The 18,833-nt window shown below is 37.2% G+C and overlaps 1 protein-coding gene across 4 annotated transcripts in view; it reads left to right on the top strand.

The window, feature by feature from the left end:
* The window catches only part of Cped1 (cadherin like and PC-esterase domain containing 1), a 241,967-nt gene that overhangs the window by 112,203 nt on the left and 110,931 nt on the right, over positions 1-18,833 (top strand). For 3 of the 4 annotated variants that reach the window (XM_069996639.1, XM_069996636.1, XM_069996638.1), the window contains exons 8-16: positions 659-801; positions 1,323-1,395; positions 2,933-3,100; positions 4,413-4,508; positions 6,246-6,415; positions 10,382-10,452; positions 10,833-10,883; positions 15,527-15,713; positions 17,179-17,347. In XM_069996639.1, coding sequence (XP_069852740.1) covers positions 659-801; positions 1,323-1,395; positions 2,933-3,100; positions 4,413-4,508; positions 6,246-6,415; positions 10,382-10,452; positions 10,833-10,883; positions 15,527-15,713; positions 17,179-17,347 — 1,128 coding nt within the window. Of the gene's footprint in view, positions 1-658; positions 802-1,322; positions 1,396-2,932; positions 3,101-4,412; positions 4,509-6,245; positions 6,416-10,381; positions 10,453-10,832; positions 10,884-15,526; positions 15,714-17,178; positions 17,348-17,678; positions 18,747-18,833 lie in introns of those variants that run through there. The other variant, XM_069996640.1, reaches the window with a different exon arrangement.

Genomic DNA, 18,833 nt, shown 5'->3' on the forward strand with positions numbered 1-18,833 from the left:
CTGTTTTGTGAGAGTTTGAGCAAATATAAATAGCTATTTATGATATATAACAGTGTTTGTAAGAAAATGTAAGAAAATGGTATGGGCTTCATATCTTTAACTGCCTTTTCCTCTCCATCCACATGAAGTCTTAAATTTAAACATGAGAAACACACTCGATGCCCTTAGGTTCTTCTCTAGTTGAATAGATCCCTCAGGAAAAAATGCAATGAAGAAGCAACTTTCCAAAGCTATTTTGACTCTGATACATGCAGGAAATGGATAATGAAGAAAACAATATAAAAGAGAACACAAAGATTCAGAGAAGTGTAGCCAAATCCAATGTCCTCATTAATAGTGTTTTGTGCTCTGACCACATCCTTGTGAGTTCCACAGTGCTGGCCATGATTAGACATTTGACATGAGAAAAATAAAGCAGCGCAAGCACTAATGACAAAGTAATTTATATCACAGCATATTTCAACCTGTCTCTTTCAGCTTGTAGTTTAAATATCCATAAGCCTTAGGTTATCTGACTTTTCCTGTGTAAGGAGGGTTTTTTAAAAATATATATATGTATCCTAAAAGATCCCTTCTTTCACACTTATCCAGGTTGACAATCATGAAGAGACAAAGACTGTTATTTCACCATGTGAACCATGTTCATTTTTTTCCGCAGCTGCAAACATTTTTTGAGACATTCCTGAAGGCCAGTTCGCCACTGCAGGCATTTGATAATATGAAGGAGGCAATTAGCAAACTGCTGCTGGCAGCTGAAGCAGTCAGTGAAACCTCTAATTTGGGACCAAAGACCTTCCAAAGGTGAAAATCAATTTTACTTAACAATATTCTAAGCCGGGCGCTGGTGGCTCACGCCCATAATCCTAGCAACTCAGGAGGCTGAGATCTGCAGTTCAAAGCCAGCCTGAGCAGCAAAGTTCCTGCGACTCTTATCTCCAATTAACCACCAGAAAACCATATATATCTATATCTATCTATTATCTAGCTAGCTATATATATATATATAAACATATTAACATGGGCTGGGAAGGTGGCTCAGTGGTAGAGAGCTTGCACACATAAGCACCACATAAGCAAAAAGAAAAAAGCCGGAAGTGGCGCTGTGGCTCAAGTGGTAGAGCGCTAGCCTTGTGAGAAATGAAACAGATTCCCAACCTAAGAACGAATTACAAGTTATTTTCAATTATCCAAGCTACCACTTTCTAAAAAAATCAGTACAGACATTGAAATTGAACTATGACTATTATCAACAATATAACAAATCATAGAATAATGTAGCAAAGAGAATGTATTTTCATGTTCCCTTGTGTTTTTCATTTCAGATGTAGATTATGTTTTCAGCTCTTAACTTTTGATATTGGTTACAGCAGTTTCAGGTACCCTACAGTTCTTCAGGTGAGTATGCCAGGGGTCTCCTGAGTAATGTGGAGGGAAGAAGGGGATGAGAGATAAAGAGGGGGGGGAGAGAGAGAGAGAGAGAGAGAGAGAGAGAGAGAGAGAGAGAGAGAGAGAGAGAGAGAGAGAGAGACAGAGACAGAGACAGAGACAGAGACAGAGACAGAGACAGAGACAGAGACAGAGAGAGAGAGAGAGAGAGAGACAGACAGACAGACAGACAGACAGACAGACAGACAGACAGACTTTCACTTATTTTAAGCAATGGATAAACAGAAACCTTCACTAACACCATTAAAATCTTCTCTGCATTCTGGTGCAGGGGACTCATTAATATGTGAGGAATCTCTGGGTTCCAATCCTTACTGCATGTACCATACAATGAACAGGAATTGTCTGTTGTTTAATCATTATGTATGCAGTAAATATGATACAAAGCAAAGCAGATATTAAGGGAGAAAAGCAATACAGTTAACAAATTTTCGATTATCCAGGGTGCTTAAATGGTCTTATGAGAAGGGTAACTGCTTTCTTTACATTGGAAACATTGCATTTTAAATTGGTTTATGCTTTAAGTTCTAAAAAGAAAATAGCTTGGTGCCAGGGTGTCTCATGCCTGTAACCCTAGCTCCTCAGGAGGTTGAGATCTAAGGATTGTGGTTCGAAACCAGCTGGGGCAGGAAAGTCCCCTTGAGACTCTTAACTCCAATTAACTACTCAAAAACCTGAAGTGGTGCTGTGGTTCAAGTGGTAGAGTGCTAGCATGGTAGGACACTTGCCTAGCATGCAAGGAGACGCTGGCTTCCATCCCCAGCCCTGAAAAAAATTTAAATATAAAATTTTGTTTATTTTAAATGATTTTCTAGTGAAACTTAAAGATATTTCTATACCTTTACATTCTCATTCTTCCTTGAATTATAAAAGTTGTTTTGGATCTCCTCTCTCAGTATGTTTTCTCCTATGATAATTTTCCATGCTCATGACATAATGAAGGAAATATTCAATTAGTACACAACAAGCTTTACTTGGATTCCTGAGTAGGAATAAAAGTAGAGGGACACCATAAAGTTATGAGTAGTCAAAATTCAGCTTCACATAACATGAGCCTTCAAATTGTAATACAGAGAAAGAAGTCATAGAAATTTAGTTCAATAGCTTTAATATTTATCTATAAATTTTCAGATTTATGATATGACCATTTTACTGGTCATTTATTCATTATTTTGTACACATAATAGTATTGTGCTTTCACAAATGAATATTTGGACCAATATGTTTGCTATTATTCAAGAACAAATTATTCTATTGTAAATGTTGCCATGATAAACTAATATGATTCAGTATTAAGATTCATGCATTAAAGAATTGTATCTTTCAAGGAATATTCCTTCCATTTATAAAACTGTTGACCTCCAAAAAGACCACTAGATGTCAGTTCTGATCTACAATCTAACAGGAAATACACTGTCTCAAAAGTAATACCACTGTATTTGATACCACTTGAACATAGTTCCTATGCTTTTTTATTCTTTCAAAGGTACATGAATATTTACATTTTCAAGATGGTGACAATATGAATTTTGAGGACCAATATATAGAAGAATTCCTTTTAAAAGATACTTTCAATTTTCTTTTCTCCAATGATTCTACACCTCTCATATTTTCTGAGATATTTCAAAAACTTTATAGATCAGGTGTATTTAAGGTAAGTGTCTGTTTTTGAACTGCAAAATACCTCTTCAAGTCATTACGTGGAATGTGATTTTTTATGGTTCAAACAATTTGATCATGTATTTGAAATTATTATTATTTTATATAATACCTTTTATTTTTTCTGACTTAAGGACCAACATTATTTTGAAATTGTGCAAAAGAATTGCTGGAATAAAAATATATATTGAAAGTGAAGTGAAGCAGTTCCTAGTTCTGAAAGAATGCTTTTGGATATTACAATTAACACATATTATTCATTAAATGCTTTAAAAGAAATGTTAGAAGATTTTGAAGGTAGCATAGAATAATTGAGAGTGCTCAGGATTGACAACAGTTTATATGATATAATAACAGAAAGAATTTAAAGCACTCATAACTATTCACATGTTTGGCTAGATGCTGATATTTAGGATGTGGTGTTTTAGAAGCACAGTCTTCTTGATACATTAAAAAATATTCTAGAGCCAAGTACCAGTGGCTTACACCTGTAATCCTAACTACTCAGGAAGCTGAGATCTGAGGATCATGGTTCAAAGTCAGCCCTGGCAACAAAGTCCCTGAGACTCTTTTCTCCAATTAACTACCAAAAAATTAAAAAATTAAAAAGAGACAGAAATGTAGCTGAGGCTCAAGGGTAGAGCTCTAGTCTTGAGCAAAAGATCAGGGACAATGTCAAGGCCCCAAGTTCAAGCCCCACACATACACACACAGACAATTGTAAAGATTAATAGCATATTGTTCCTTGCATACTTTTTCTGTTTCAAAACCCATATTTGCAGAGTTTGGAAGAGTATAAAATGGTATTGATACTTTTACATCAATCAGTCTTCTCTCTATAGAGTATCCATCCTTCTCTCAGTAATGAGCTGGAAACGAAATGAATGTAGCAGAGTATGGATTGGCAAGATCTGCTTGCTAGAGTCAATGAAACTCCCTAGCAGTTAACACCCCCACCTCAGTGGGTTCCTATGGAGACACACTCATTTAGAGTTCTCTCACCTGTAGATCCCTACAGGCCAGACGAAACCCACCCTGCTTTCCCAAACAGTCTGTCTTCCTGCGCTTACCTCGCTACCCTTTCTTCCAAAGCATTATTGAGCTATTTCACACAGGTGTGCCTTGCAAATTGTGTTTTCTTGTAATCAGATAGAACTGTGACAAGTTAAAATTCCTATGCTTCATGAAAAATTAATTAGCTTAGCTCTTTATAGAGTTCAAAAATAAAGTGGCTTATGAAGTGGAAAGACACTGGATAAAGATGATTTAACTTTTTTTAACAATTATTTTTTTCTCTCCCAACACAGGGTGAAAACTATCAAAAGGAATGTTTATCTTTTGAGGAAATTACCTCAGTTATGACGTTTGTAAAGGAACTTGAAAGTCTGGGACAATTCCAACTGGTAAAACAAGAATGTCATTTTTTACTCCTTTTGCTGACTGGGTTTATAGTAGATCAGTGAATATCTGCTTTTGACTTCAATTAGACAAAGATATTTCTTTGCAAAATAGCAATCTTTTGTCTACTTCATTCTACCTTTCAAAGACAGAAGTAGTAAAACGAGCAAGACCTTTATTCTTTAGGAGTTTGTCAATAATATGACATGTTGAAGGTAAAATTAAACATGGAATTCTTATAGCTGCCAGAATTGTACCGTTCTCAAGTGAGAAAATGTTGTCATTTTGTTCTAAAGAAGTTTGATTTTTATCTTTGGGACATTTACATGAAACCAATATTTTCTACTGCTTAAACCTTTTAACTTTGAGTAAAACAAAACATAAATGAACATAACAGGATTTTTTTGGGGGGGTCATGAGGCTTGAACTCTGGGCCTGGGTACTATCCCTCAGCTCTTCAGCTCAAGGCAAGTGCTCTACCACTTGAGCCACAGCACCACTTCCAGTTTTCTGGTGGTTTATTGGAGATAAGAGTCCTAGGGACTTGGCTGCCTGGTTGGCTTTGAACTATGATCCTCAGATCTCAGCCTCCTTAGTAGCTAGGATTACAGGTGTGAGCCACCAATGCCCAGCTAACATAACAGGATTTTAAAAAATAGTGTGAATCTTCATTTGTTGTAACTCTAGCAAATAGCAAAGCAGAAAAAAAATGTAGTATCTATAAACAACTTTTACTATTTTGTACCTTTAAAGTGCATGTTTTGTCTTTTATGTATTTTCTGGAGTCCTGTTGGCTTACTGGTCAGGATCAAAGGATAATTTATTACATGTGAAATCCCATATGCATTTCCACTTATGCCCTTGTATAGAATGTTGTTTTTTTTTTTTACTTTTCACCTAATTTTTTAATAAAATGTGATTTAAAGTATCATTTTCGGTTTATTAACAATTACTTGGGAATCTGATGTTTGATTCAAGCATTTATTTTACTTATTTTTAAAATCTATGTTTATTTCACTACTTTTATGAATTACAACCAGTTTACTAAGTTAATTAAAGAATATTTGGCATTTAATTTTATAATTTAGTCCCACCTTATAGAGGGTTTGAATTAAGCTTATTTATCCAAAGATAATTTAATTGATATATCTATCATCGCAATTAATTTATGAATAACAAATGGTACATTCATTTAATTTGGCCAATACTATAGAGAGCTAGTCAAAGAAACTCACCTTTCAGGCATTTATTGTTGAAGATACTGTGAACATCAAGGTTATCTCTTGGCATTAAAGACACTAAGCAATTACTTTGCAAGCACATGGGAAGATCTCATTTTCCTATCTCTCAGAATAGAAACTAGATGTCTATGGATCTCTTTTTGTGAAATGTAATGCCTGTGAGATGTAACATTAATCACCTGTAACACAAAAAGAGTTCACCCTGCCTTTCCAGCTGCCTGTCTCCCTGTTACTTTAGCTGTTTGTAGATAACCACTTCAGGAGGAGAAATCACTCAATGAAGGAAAAGAAAACTCATCTCATTTGAAAATATGATTGTCAGAAAAATTAGTGGCATTTACCTTCGCAGTTGCACAGAAAACTAGTATATGGTACTAGCCAATGGATTTTGAGTCTATCTCTGAGTTTTGAAAATATTTAACTAAATTCCTCATTGGATTGCGTTTTCAATTTACTTTTCAACAGCTCTGATGGCATTTTGTGTTTGAAATTTCTTCTCAGCTCTTCCCACCTACCACTCCGGGGACTCAATCTGTGATTCGTGACTTTTATGATACAGAAAGTTCCATGGGAAAACCTGGTTCAGTCCTGGCCCGATACTCGTCACTTTTAAATGTATTTGAACAATTTTGGCTCATGAATAAAAAAGTACAGCTCCATCCACTAGAATGGTAAGATAGCCACAAATGTAGAATTGTGCCATCCAAAAAAAAAAAACTCTAAAGATTTAATTCAAAAAGCTTTGCCTACATTAAAGAAAACAGAAAAAAAGGAAGTACATCCCCAAATCTATGCTCTGAAGAATGAATGACATTAAGGCACTGAAACCATGAAACCTTATTGATGCTACTGAACTTCAAACATGGCAACAAAAATATATCCAACAAATTTTCAGGCCAAGATTTGACTCCACTGGAGAGTTATTTTTCAAATTGAAAGTTTCAATTTAGTTTCTTTCCATGCATAGTGGAAGCATTTGGCAGAAAGAATTAGGTGATTTAAAAAAAATATGGATTATCAGTCAGAGTAGAGCCTGATGAGTAAGCATTATATATATAATATATCTGTACATATATATATACACACACACACATATTTGAGAGTCTTGAAGGCATGAACTTAATTTTTGGCAAATCTTATATATGTGTATGCACATATATGTTCTGGTTTTAAGAAGGATTTTAGATCCCCTCTTCCTTCTTAATGAGAGGTAAGAAGGAGGGAATGAGAGGCAGATGAGCCAGGTAAGATATTATTACTCCAAGTAGTTGGCAAAAAATCAGGGCATCCATTCTTTTGTAAGGGTGGAATTAAGGGAGCATTTGACTTTTCTACTGCCAGGAAAACAGAATTAAACCTAAGCCTCTGAGGGAGATGAAAGAGTAATGGACATGCCACACTCATTCACATCTCTTACAGTCACCCTTGGGAATGGCTTCCATTCTATTGGCTTATGTTTCATCTCCTTCTGCTCCAGGAGATGGTGAATATGGTTCAATAAGATTCTCTCTCTCTCTCTCTCTCTCTCTCTCTCTCTCTCTCTCTCTCTCTCTCTCTCTCTCTCTCTCTCTCTCTCTCTCTCTCTCAAGAACACAAATAATCACATATACTAAGAGTTCTTTGGCTGTCTCCCAGGATCTGAATTCATTTTCATTGTCACTGTTTTATGAATTTGGCCTTAAACATTACAAGTAATAGTCCTGACAGAAGGGGTTGTTCATGGGCTTGGATATTATGTTTTAAATAATATAGCTCAAAACCACTTTGTTTTTAGTTTGTACTTAGATAATCCAAGAGTGTCTCATTCATTATTAAGATATGAGAGGAGCACATTTGATTTCCCAAGGATCCTACTTAAGTATTGTTTTTAGCTTGGAATAAGTTCCCCTGAGATCTGCAAGCTTTTGAACATTTGTTTCCCACCAAGTTTGCTTAAGCACCACATATGTTGTAAAGTTAAGCAATGCACAGATCTGAAAACCAGAAGATCAGATTACTATGCAAAATGGTAATTTGGTAATAATGGTCACTATTCAGTATAATTACAAAGGAGCAGAACTTTTTGTTTTAATCAGTTCAGACTTGAGTAAAATGTATTAATTATAGTAGGGAAGGTTCTGAGCTTAGTAAGACTGTTTCCTCATCTGTAGCATATGGATTATCCCACCTGTCATACATATTGCCGGTAGAATTATATAAGACAGTTTCCATGAATATCACAGGGAGGCTGGAAATAGCAATACACTTCTACTTGTGTTTTGCTAGACGATCTCACAGTCACTTTAGCCTGTATATACTATTTTGTAAGAAAAGTAAAACATAGTTGAAAGCCTTATCTATTTTAACACTGATCAAAAAGCTATCAGGAGGCTAACTTCAGTAATTTGTGCCTGCAGAAGGCAAGTCAGGAGGCAGAGATTGGGATGATGGCAGTTCAAAGCCAGCATGGGCAAAAAAGCTAGAGAGACCCTATTTTCGCTAATAAGGCAAATGACTGGGGATGTAATTCAGTGCTTGCCCAGCATGTACAAGGTTCGGGGTTCAATTCCCATTATTACCAACAAAACAATAAAAAGCAGAATTTGGTTTTGCATGCATGCAATCCCACTTTAAGCTGGAGGTGTAGGAAGGAGGATCATGGCTTGAAGCTAACCTAAGCAAGTGTGCAAAACTCTATCTGAAAAATAACCAAAAGCAAAGCTGGAGACATGGTTCATATAAAAATGCTCCTAGAATGCTTCCAACAACAACAACAACAAAAGCTCAATTTGAATTAATAACAATTCATGCCGGGAGGATTCACACCTACAATATACATCGTCTAAGTGAGGAAAGAGTGGTTCTAGAAAGATAGATTGTTCAAAGATGCAGCTAACACACAGTAAGTCGGGATGAGGACCCTGGCCTTCACCCATGGTCCAGTGCTTTCTTCCGGTACCACAAGCAGTCAAAGAAGTCACTGCTACTCTTCATGATGGTCACCTCCATTTTGTTATGTAACAGTATGTAACAGTTTTACATACTCATATTTACTCAAGGATCTAATGATTTGATCTATCCTTTAAAATAAAGACCATTTGCTTAGAGCAATGAAGTGATGAAAGTCAGGAAAGCAATAGTTATAGGTAACAGTTCTGTGCATGCCCCAAGGCTCACACTTCAGAGGAACTGGAATAAATCTGAGTGGAAGGGAAATCTTAAAATAAGCATTTGCGCACCATCTGCTAATCTAGCAGGAAAGAAAGTTGCATGTGTACTTTACTCTAAGGAAAGGCTTTCCAAGAAAATCCACATGGACACAAAACAAATTTATTCACAAAACTACCCAAGAAATCACTGCAAGATGGCTTTGTATGCAAAATGTCTCCTTCAATAAGATAGTAATGTTTCCAAAATTCAGTTTATGTGCACCTCAGGTTTGTGTTGTTTTTAAGAGATTCTCCTGGAGAATTCTCTTTTCTTGATGGAAATTCTAAGAATTTTATTTTTAATTTGGCTTGGCTCCCAGTTGGACTTCAACCTAACATAGCTCACTGGGAAAGTATTTTCCTACCATGCTTGAGGAACTGGGTTCTATTTCAATATCTCTTAAAACAAAAACAGCATCAATCAAAATAGCCATATCTTACACCATGCTTGCTCAATCCATTTTCTCATTTTGTGGGGGGGGGGAGGGAAACTTTTCTAAAATAAATCATAGACATCATTACTTTAATTCCTACTTCCGTGTACATAGCAAAGAAAATAAAGACTTTTAAGAGAAAATAAAATCATCACACCTTCTGGCATTAGCACTGTATTTAATTTGTCTCATCCTTTATTTCTTGTTTGATGGTTATATGGTAAAGAAATTGAATGTACCAAATTTATCTTTGTTTTGATACACTATTCTTTACAAGGTCCAGTGCAATAAAGATGTATAGAATGTTCTGTAACACAGAGAATTTTATATAATTCTGTAGTAATCCTACAAGGTAATGCTACAAGGTACATGGTACCATTATCCCCATTTAGGGGAATAAAAAGAAAAAATTCATATCAGCACATGGAAATCATGTCAGCAGTTGGGAGACCATCATATCCTGTGTTATCTAATATCAGGGGGCAGATTTAAGGATTTAAAGGCACTCTGCCCAAGCTTTTAGTTAGTTACATAACAGAGAAGATGAAGTGAACACACCAAGATATGACTAACTTTACCACTCACCAGTGATTATCAGAGTTTAAGGATAGAAGCCTTGGCATTTGCTCCTGGCAATCTGGGATATGTTCTCAGAGGTTCTAGGCATTGTTTTGCTTCCAAGCTATGGAACATTTGCCAAAGATACTGATAAGGATGTGTGCTCTTGAATAATTTCTGTTGAATCCAGGCTTCCAGAGGCTGCTACAGAGTTGGACTACAGCGTGCCTGTTTGCCCTGGTTCTTTTCAAATGGGCTTCTCTTGATTACAGATGATGGAGAGGTCCACCCACCTTGTCAGAGGCCAAATTGCCAGCTTTGAGGAATGAAATCCAGAGTGATTTTCTGCCTTTATCCAAACAACTATACCCTCTCAGTGTGCTTCATGTAATTTCTATGATTAACTTTCATTTTGTTCACATCATTGATCCAGAGTTGTCTGACGTTGTATTTGCAGGAATTCTTTCACAGAAGATGCAAATATTGAAAAACCACAAGTGCTATTTGATGCAACTGAAAATGAAAAAGGTAAAAGCATCCCCCCCACAGTCAGTCCAACATATAAAAATAAGCATTTCCTGGTCAAAATATAAAAAAATGTTTAGTTTCATTAGCAATAAAAAATGAAAACTAAGCATGGATCATCTGCAGGCCATGGATGACATTCACCCCATTCATTTGTTCCCTTTATTTTTTTATTCTTGAAAAAGCACTCATCTGAGCTTTGAGTCAAATAACTTTGCTTGAATATTTATTATAGAAGTCAGCCTTACTGATTTTGCTCCCTGATGTAATAAGAGAAAAATAAAAGGTGTGCGCTAATGAATTGCTTTTTGAGATAACTAAAACATAAGATAATTAAAAGTTGAATTAACAGTTTTTTTAGTAATTTATATTTGTTTTTTTAGCTGCAGTTCCTCAAGTTATTAATGAAAATAAAGATATACATTGCAACAATGGTGAGTAGAATTTAAAGCATTTCAGCATTCTAAGCTTTCCTGCTTGAAATAAAATTATTTTATCACCTTTGGCAATCTTTAGGCTTCTAACTTGTTTTATCTGAATTTTGAGAAGTTACCATATTTCTGATTGGGTCAATGTATCTGTCAGTTTGCATAATATTTTTCAGTTTTTAGCATGAATATTATGCTCATTTTGTTTGTATCAATGCTGACTTTTGAGTTTAGGGAATTGCTCTACCACTTGAGCTGTGCCTGCTGCCCTTTTGGCTGTAGTTAGTTTTCCTCTAGGGTCTCGTATTTATTCTTTGACCATCTGAACCATGGTTTTCCTATTTATTTTTTGCAAGTAGCTGAAATGACAGGCAAGCACCAACACACTTAGCTTTATTGGTTGGAACTTTTTTCTCTAGACTCGCCTGGACTAGCTAGAATCTTCATTTTCTGAATAACTAGGATTACAGGCATGAACCACCTCTGCCCAGCCCTATCTATGTACTGTTCTTTTCTGTTCTGTTTGGTGCTGTTTGATCAGTTTGCTTTGATTTAGTATTTTAGTAGAGTGCTTCCCAAATTTATTCTGAGACCTTTGAGGTTCCCAGGCTTTATGTTCGAGGAAAAGTTTGGCACATTGGCTTTGTACATTGATCTTTAAAGAGCTCACCATCCAGAAGTGATTTATTTCTTGTCATGTGGTTATAAGATTCAGAATACTGGAGTTGGAGTAGACTTTTCTTTAAAACAAGTGAGAGATTTTTTTCTCGTTATAAATATATTTTCTTAAACATCTTACATTTTTACTAAGACATAGTAAAAGAACAAGTGCATTGTATGTGTGTACATACTTAAATTTAAAACTAAGTTTATTCACTCTGAGTAAGGCTAAGTACATTTTTTTTGGTGGGTTGTGGGGTTTGAACTCTGGAACCTGGATGCTGTCCTTCAGCTCTTCAGCTCAAGGCAAGCTCTCTACATTTTGAGCCACAGCGCCACTTCCAGTTTTCTGAGTGGTTTATTGGAGATAAGACTCTCACAGACTTTCCTGCCTATGCTGGCTTTGAACAGCTATCCTCAGATCTCAGCCTCCTGAGTAGCTAGGATTACAGGCGTGAGCCACCGGCACCCAGCTAGTACATTCATTTTATCCCAACATTAATTTTTAGTTTTATTGGAATTGACTTTATTTGTGAAAGATTAATTTTTGAAGCATGTTTTGACAATACATATAGACCTGTAAATTGATAGCAGTAGACATATTTAAATAGAATGAGTATCTGTCTGCTGTGACAAGCCCTAGGTTAAATTTGAAATGGCAAAAAAACCCAAACTTACGTCACTGGGGGCTCCTTCATTCTCGTTTTGAAATAAGAATGGCACTGGTCATCTTTTTTTCAGTTTCTGGGTAATGAGGTGCACATGAAGTGAATATGTTGGATAGCTCTTCAACATTTTCATATTAATAAGTCTAGACCTGGATCTACAAAACTCATCTTCCTCCTTTAATAGTATGATATCAGATTTTAAAAATGAACAATGATAGCTAAAAATAGGTGGGATCATCCTTGAGAGTTTAGGGTGTTCTTATTATTCAATGTGAGTTACGATTATCCCTCCAGAAAGCAATAAAAAATTCAATGGCTAAAAGAAATCCACAAAAAGCAACCAAAACTTCACACACAATTTCCCATGTATACTTGCCAAATAAGCAGCCTGCTGCCATAGCCCCTCATGTTGGGTCTCTGTAGATCTAAGGTATGCTGGACTGAGACAAGTTTAGACTTGGCTGGGAAAGATGCCAAGGAAACACCAGGTGTTTGTAGGCAGCGAGTCTGATGATTCACTTAAAGATGATGTCAGAGCCAAATCAACTTGCAAGCAGGAGTCTGTCAGACTGCACCCGTGCCACAGGTGGAGAGCTCCTGAAGTCATTTCTTAGAGAAAAATGGAAAAAAATGCATTTGCTACAATCTTAGCCACGAAAATAATTACACACTATTTCACTTCATGTTGGGTGGTGGGTCAGTTTATAATGGGTACACGCCCCATCGACACTGTGACTATAAGGCAAATATTAAAGAAATGTTAAAATTGTACATGGCAGGAAATCAATTCTCAGTGCATTTTTATAAAATGTCACCTAGGATTCTGAAGAAAAAGTTATTGCATTGTTATTCATTTAGTGTTTCTTTTTTTAGCACAAAGGCACAGTGCAAGTATTTGTATTCCTTCACGGCTAGGCAATGGGACTCTCCACCACACAGTGCATGCTCCTGCATGCTCCAATCTAGCCTATCTAATGTCATGTTGGCTTCACAGCATCCATTTGGATCAAATCTCATGATTCATAACATCCTATTTTTACTGAGTTTTTCTACTATCCTGGACCTAATAGAATATATTGGAGGGAAGAAGCGAATGCAGCATATTAGAATACTTGTAGAGACTCATATTGTAAGCCTAGTCACTTTGGGTGCTGAGAACCGAAGGATAATGGATTGAGGCCAACCCAAGTAATGAAGTTTACAAGACCCTCGCCCCTCAACCCACAGCTGAGCACAGTGATATTTGACTATCATCTATCTATCTATCTATCTATCATATATAAATATATAATAATTATATTGTATATATTTATCTCAATGGAAAGCAGCAGATAGTAGTGGTGATCTCCTGTCAGGTCAACTACATTGGAAGCCTAAAATAGTCTGATCATTGTCTAGGCACCTGAGTGGGCAGGAAGCAGGACACTATCAAAAAAAAAAAAACAACTGGTGAACAAAAGATCTAAAGGTTGGCTTAACAGGAGAGCACCTGCCTAGCAAGTTGGAGGGCTTCAGTTCAAACCCAAGAACTGCAACAATGAAAGAAAGAAAAAAGGGAAGGAAGGAAGGAAGGAAGGAAGGAAGGAAGGAAGGAAGGAAGGAAGGAAGGAAGGAAGGGAGGAAGGAAGGAAGGGAGGGAGGGAGGGAGGGAGGGAGGGAGGGAGGGAGGGAGGAAAAGAGGGAGGGAGGAAGAGAGGGTGGGAGGAAGAGAGGGTGGGAGGGAAGGGGGAGAAAGAGAAATAAATGAATGTATTATTTGAATCTGAATTAAAAGCTACGATCCTCACAGAATGAGTTGTGATAAAGCAGTGCCCATCCTTGACGTATTTTCCCATCTTCTTTCATAAAAAATTCAGGAGCTAGTATGAGTATTAAAATTATAGATATAGCCTATTTTTCTGATTTCTATAGAATTTTCTATATTAGTGCTGGAATTTTGTTGGTTATCCAAAGGAACTGATGGAAAAAAGAAAAAAGGAAATTATGAAACAAAAGGGTTGTAGCTGTTTTACTGAAAAATATTTTACTCTACTCGTGGGTTATTTATGTATTCTACACATTAACAATGAATACAATTTAACAATGGGTGCTGTATCTGCCAGAAAAGCTATTTTTCTTTTTTTTTCCCATGGAGATACTGCTTTATGCATTACACTATCAGGGAGAAAGATTTGTTTTTTGGTGTCTTTGAGTCAGTGGTATCATGTCATATTCTAGACTCAAATGAGTTTGAGTAGCATGTAGGATATCCTGATACTTCAGCACATTTTTCCATGTTGAGATTCCATGGAGAGATGTATACCAGGGCGGATGCTTCTATCTGAATGGTGTATTCCTGGAGTCACATTCATTATTCCACCCGGCTGCTTGTGTATCAACTGTATGGCACTTGAGTGACACTTCCCTGGAAGACATTTTCCTTCCTCATTGCCTGCTGGTTTCCTACTGGAACCACCCTGAAGAGCCATTGTACCCATTCACCCAGATGTATGCCACAAATATTGTGAACATGTTATCAACCCACAGGAGGGACATTGCCTTTGAACTTTCAAGGGCTGAGGGAAAAAATACTGTATAAAACCAGCTAAAGTCAATGGCTGGTACATGGTAGTTCTAGAAAATTGAAAATCCAGCTGAAGCCACACACCCTCTCTAACCAGGTGCTGAGTGGACAGTGATCACTGAAACAGTTGAAGAAATTAAAGCCAGGTGCCATTGGCTCATGCCGGTAATTATCGTTATTCAGGCAGCTGAGAGCTCGAGGATTATGGCTCGCAGTTAATCAGGGCCGAAGTGTTGAGACTTCATCTCCAAAATAACCAGAAAAACAATTTTTTTAATTGGCTGTGCAGTTCAAGTGGTAGGACATCATTCACGAGCAAGCAAGTTGAGCCAATGGGAGGACCTAAATTCAAGTCCCAGAAATAATCATCCAAAAAAAGATCTAACCATTTTTTATTTAATTGTTTTCTTAATATATATTATTGTAAAGATACTGTACAGAGGGGTTACAGTTACATGAGTAAGGTAATGAGTACATTTCTTATCGAGCATTGTTACCCCCTCCTTTGTTTTTTCCCTACCATCCCTTCCCTCCCCACCTCCCCACCGCTGCCCCCCACCCCCGGAAGTTGTAAAGTTCGTTTTTCAGCATAGTGTCTTGTGCATCTCATTGTTACAATGGGTCAACCTGTATCCTTGCTTCAGCATTTTGTTATTTCCCTCCCTCTCTCCAAATTAGAAAAAAATGTATATACAAGATGCAAGAGAGATCGAACAATTTTATAGTTGTCTTTGTCATTCTCTTGTATTTCTTAACAGATAAACACACGTTGTGTCATCTGAAGCAGATCTACACACACCCGCGGTTGGAACTAAACCCTGAATTTAATTCGAAGATCAGAGATTATTACTCTGAGGTGCCATTTGATGTGGTGACGGTGACCATCCGCGCAGAAGCTTCTGACTGCCAGTGCAGTGCGCACCTGCAAGAGCAAACAGGCCCAAGGTAAGGGCTGGGGATGAACTGAGACATCTAAGTGGAGAGCTGACATGTGACCCAGCCTTTAAAAATGGTTCAGGAACCAAAACAAAACAAAAAAAGACTCTGGAAAACTTGCCTGCCCAGACTCCTGAGTACTAGGATTGTAGGTGTGAGCCACCAGTACCTGGCTCAAGATTATTTTCCCTCCTCTTCTATTTTTTTTTTTTCCATCGTGAGGCCTGAACTCTGGGCCTGGGTGCTGTCCCTCAGCTCTTCAGCTCAAGGCCAGAGCTCTACCACTTGAGCCACAGCACCACTTCCAGCTTTTTCTGCTTATGTGTTGCCTAGTAATGGCACCCAGGGCCTCATGCATGCAAGGCAAGCGCTCTACCACTGAACCACCTTCCCAGCCCCTCCTCCTCTAATTTTAAATCCACCCCCACTTACTACAAAACCCTTCTGTATACGTGCATATCCAATTTCCATGTGCAAATGGCTGTACATAAATGAGCGTATATTAAAAACAAAAAAATGGTTCAGGAATAGGTGAACTACATGGTCACTTGGAGAATTGCCAGGGTATGAATCTACCCCCCTTTCAGGCCTAATGTGCTTTTAAAAAGCACAGTTAAGGGTTGGAGGTAGGGCCCAGTTGGTAGAGCACCAGGCAATGAGCTTAGCATCAGGTACCGAGTTTTAAGTCCTGGTCTCTCTGCCCTCCCCCACTACCCCCTTCTCCAAAGCACATCTATGCCCTACTCAGTTATTCACAATCTGTGACTAATCTTTGTAATGATGTAACAGGAGAGGATCTTGTTATATAACATATCAGGAGGAACCATTAAGGAGAATTCTGTTTCTTACCATCTTCATGTCCTCAGGTTGTTGGAGTTACTCCTGGACAGTAACCCCAAGTCAACTTCTCTCACATCTAAGAATCATCAGGGGTTCGTTGCTTAAAAATGATAGTGACATGTTTGAAAGTCTTTTTTGACTTTTTGTTTGTAATTCTGAAAAGAAAATAGGACCTTATAACATAAATGCTCACAGCTCCATGTTGTAGGGAGAGAGGCTCTAGGCATCCAAGATACGTGAGTGTTTAGAAGAAGGAAAAGAAGGTTCAAGCCACAGAAGTAAGGATTCTAACCTTGGTTCTTTGGATTTTGTTGCAGTTTGTTCCCAGTTCTATGTAATAGTCTATTTTCATCATTCTAGTCAATGAGATAATGTGAACCCTGACAATTGGTTATTCGTTCCTTCCCCTTTAGCCAATGGAGGGCAGTACTTGCTCTCCTCAAATCTTTATAGAACAAATTTAATTTTCCTTTCATTGTAGAAGTGTTCTGAAGTTGTACAGATCTTATCTATGTTATGCAAGTAGAAGTCATTTAATAAATCATGATATCTGAGTCATTTGGGCTGAGTTAAATGTACCTCAGTCATATTAATTCTGTCTCTATTCATTCCTCTTGTCCGTGTTGGTCCCCAGCTCTGCCAACTACCCTCTGGGATTAGGAATAAACAGAATCTCAGTGATAGTGGTGGATGAATCTCCAGCAGAGGGGGAGACACGGATCACCTATAAACTCACCATCTACAGAGAACACCGCCCAAGTCTGCCTTTCTTTGAGGACTTCACAGCCTGCGGTTTTGTGCAGGTAAGTGAACTTTACTTTTGTGCTTGAGTTCAATCGGGAATGATTTGTTAACCCAGGCAAAAAAATGCCAACTGAAAATTGTTGCAGGAAATCATGTGTTCTCAAATCTCAATGTGGTCTGTACAAGAGCAAGCGTGTGAGGTGGGTATGTGACACCTCATCCTGAATGCTTTTCTTTTTAGTGCGGTGGCCACTCCCTGTACTCCTTGCCTTCAGAAGATTTATTGTGGTTCCTATTTTGACTAAAAGGTCTGAGTACTAACACTTCATTTTGAAATTCATTTCATGTTTCCCTTTTAAACTTTGCTGTTTTCCTTGGATTTGTCCCCAGATCTACTTTTGAGAATTTCAACTACATTCAATGGAATTCATCTTAAAGAATGAAAAGAAAACTTCCAGGACTTTTTTTGTTTGTTGGTTTAACAGATGGGATACTGAATAAGTAAAATTAAATTTACTTCTGGTAGATGTATTTCCCATTCACTTCTCAAACCTTAATCATATCTCAAGACTGTAGTTTCTCCTTTGAACAGCATATGCCATGTTGGTGGGTAATCCTTGCTAGTTTTGGAATGTCTTTTTGGTGGTTTTTCCCTCTGCTTTTGACTTTTTATTTTAAAGGAATTTATGTGTAATCTTCTACATTTTTTCATATGATATATACCCACACTACAGATGATTGTAGAGAAGTAATAATTGGTATTCCTATCATTAATCGACTGAACAGTAGAATCTCTAAAAGTAAATACACTTGGGTAATATTGAAAGAATGAATGTCATATACTGGGAGCTTTGATGTACAGAATCATTGTTAAATTCTAATTATACTTGGGTGGGTAGATTATTAGTGTTGATTTTGCTATCAATTGGCAATGGTCATTCTCCACCACTACCACTATCTAGGCTTTTCCCAATATATACTTTCCAAATATTTTATAAAGTGTATATCCCTAAGATTTTTTTTAATATGAGGAATTTTATTTTATTTTTTGCTAAATACTATGAGGCAAAACAGAATTGATACCACACAAAATAACTTTATTGTCCAGCGCCAGTGGCTCATGCCTGTAATCCTAGCTATGCAGGAGGCTGAGATATGAGATCACAGTTCAAAGCCAGCCCAGGCAGGAAAGTCTGTGAGACTTTAACAATAATTAACCACAAGAAAACCAGAAGTGGTGCTGTGGCTCAAGTGGTATAGCGTTCACCTTGAGCTGAAGAGCTGGGGGACAGCGCCCAGACCCAGAGTCAAGCCCCACAACTGACAAAAAACAAAAACAAACAAACAAAAAACCCAAAAACTTTATAAACTATCACTCACATCCTATTTGATCAGATTGACAGCATCTGTGCATGTTAGGGGTTTTGTAAAACACTATGCAATATTTCAGTATTTTTACATACACAAAGTAAGAAACAGAACTGTTAGGGTTTTCCATGAATTTTACTGCAAAAATAGTGCAAAATACTTAACCTGGTAAGCTTT

Source organism: Dipodomys merriami, unplaced genomic scaffold (genome assembly GCF_024711535.1).
Source record: "Dipodomys merriami isolate MVZ:Mamm:240054 unplaced genomic scaffold, mDipMer1.0.p SCAF_5, whole genome shotgun sequence".
Classification (NCBI taxonomy): domain Eukaryota; kingdom Metazoa; phylum Chordata; class Mammalia; order Rodentia; family Heteromyidae; genus Dipodomys; species Dipodomys merriami.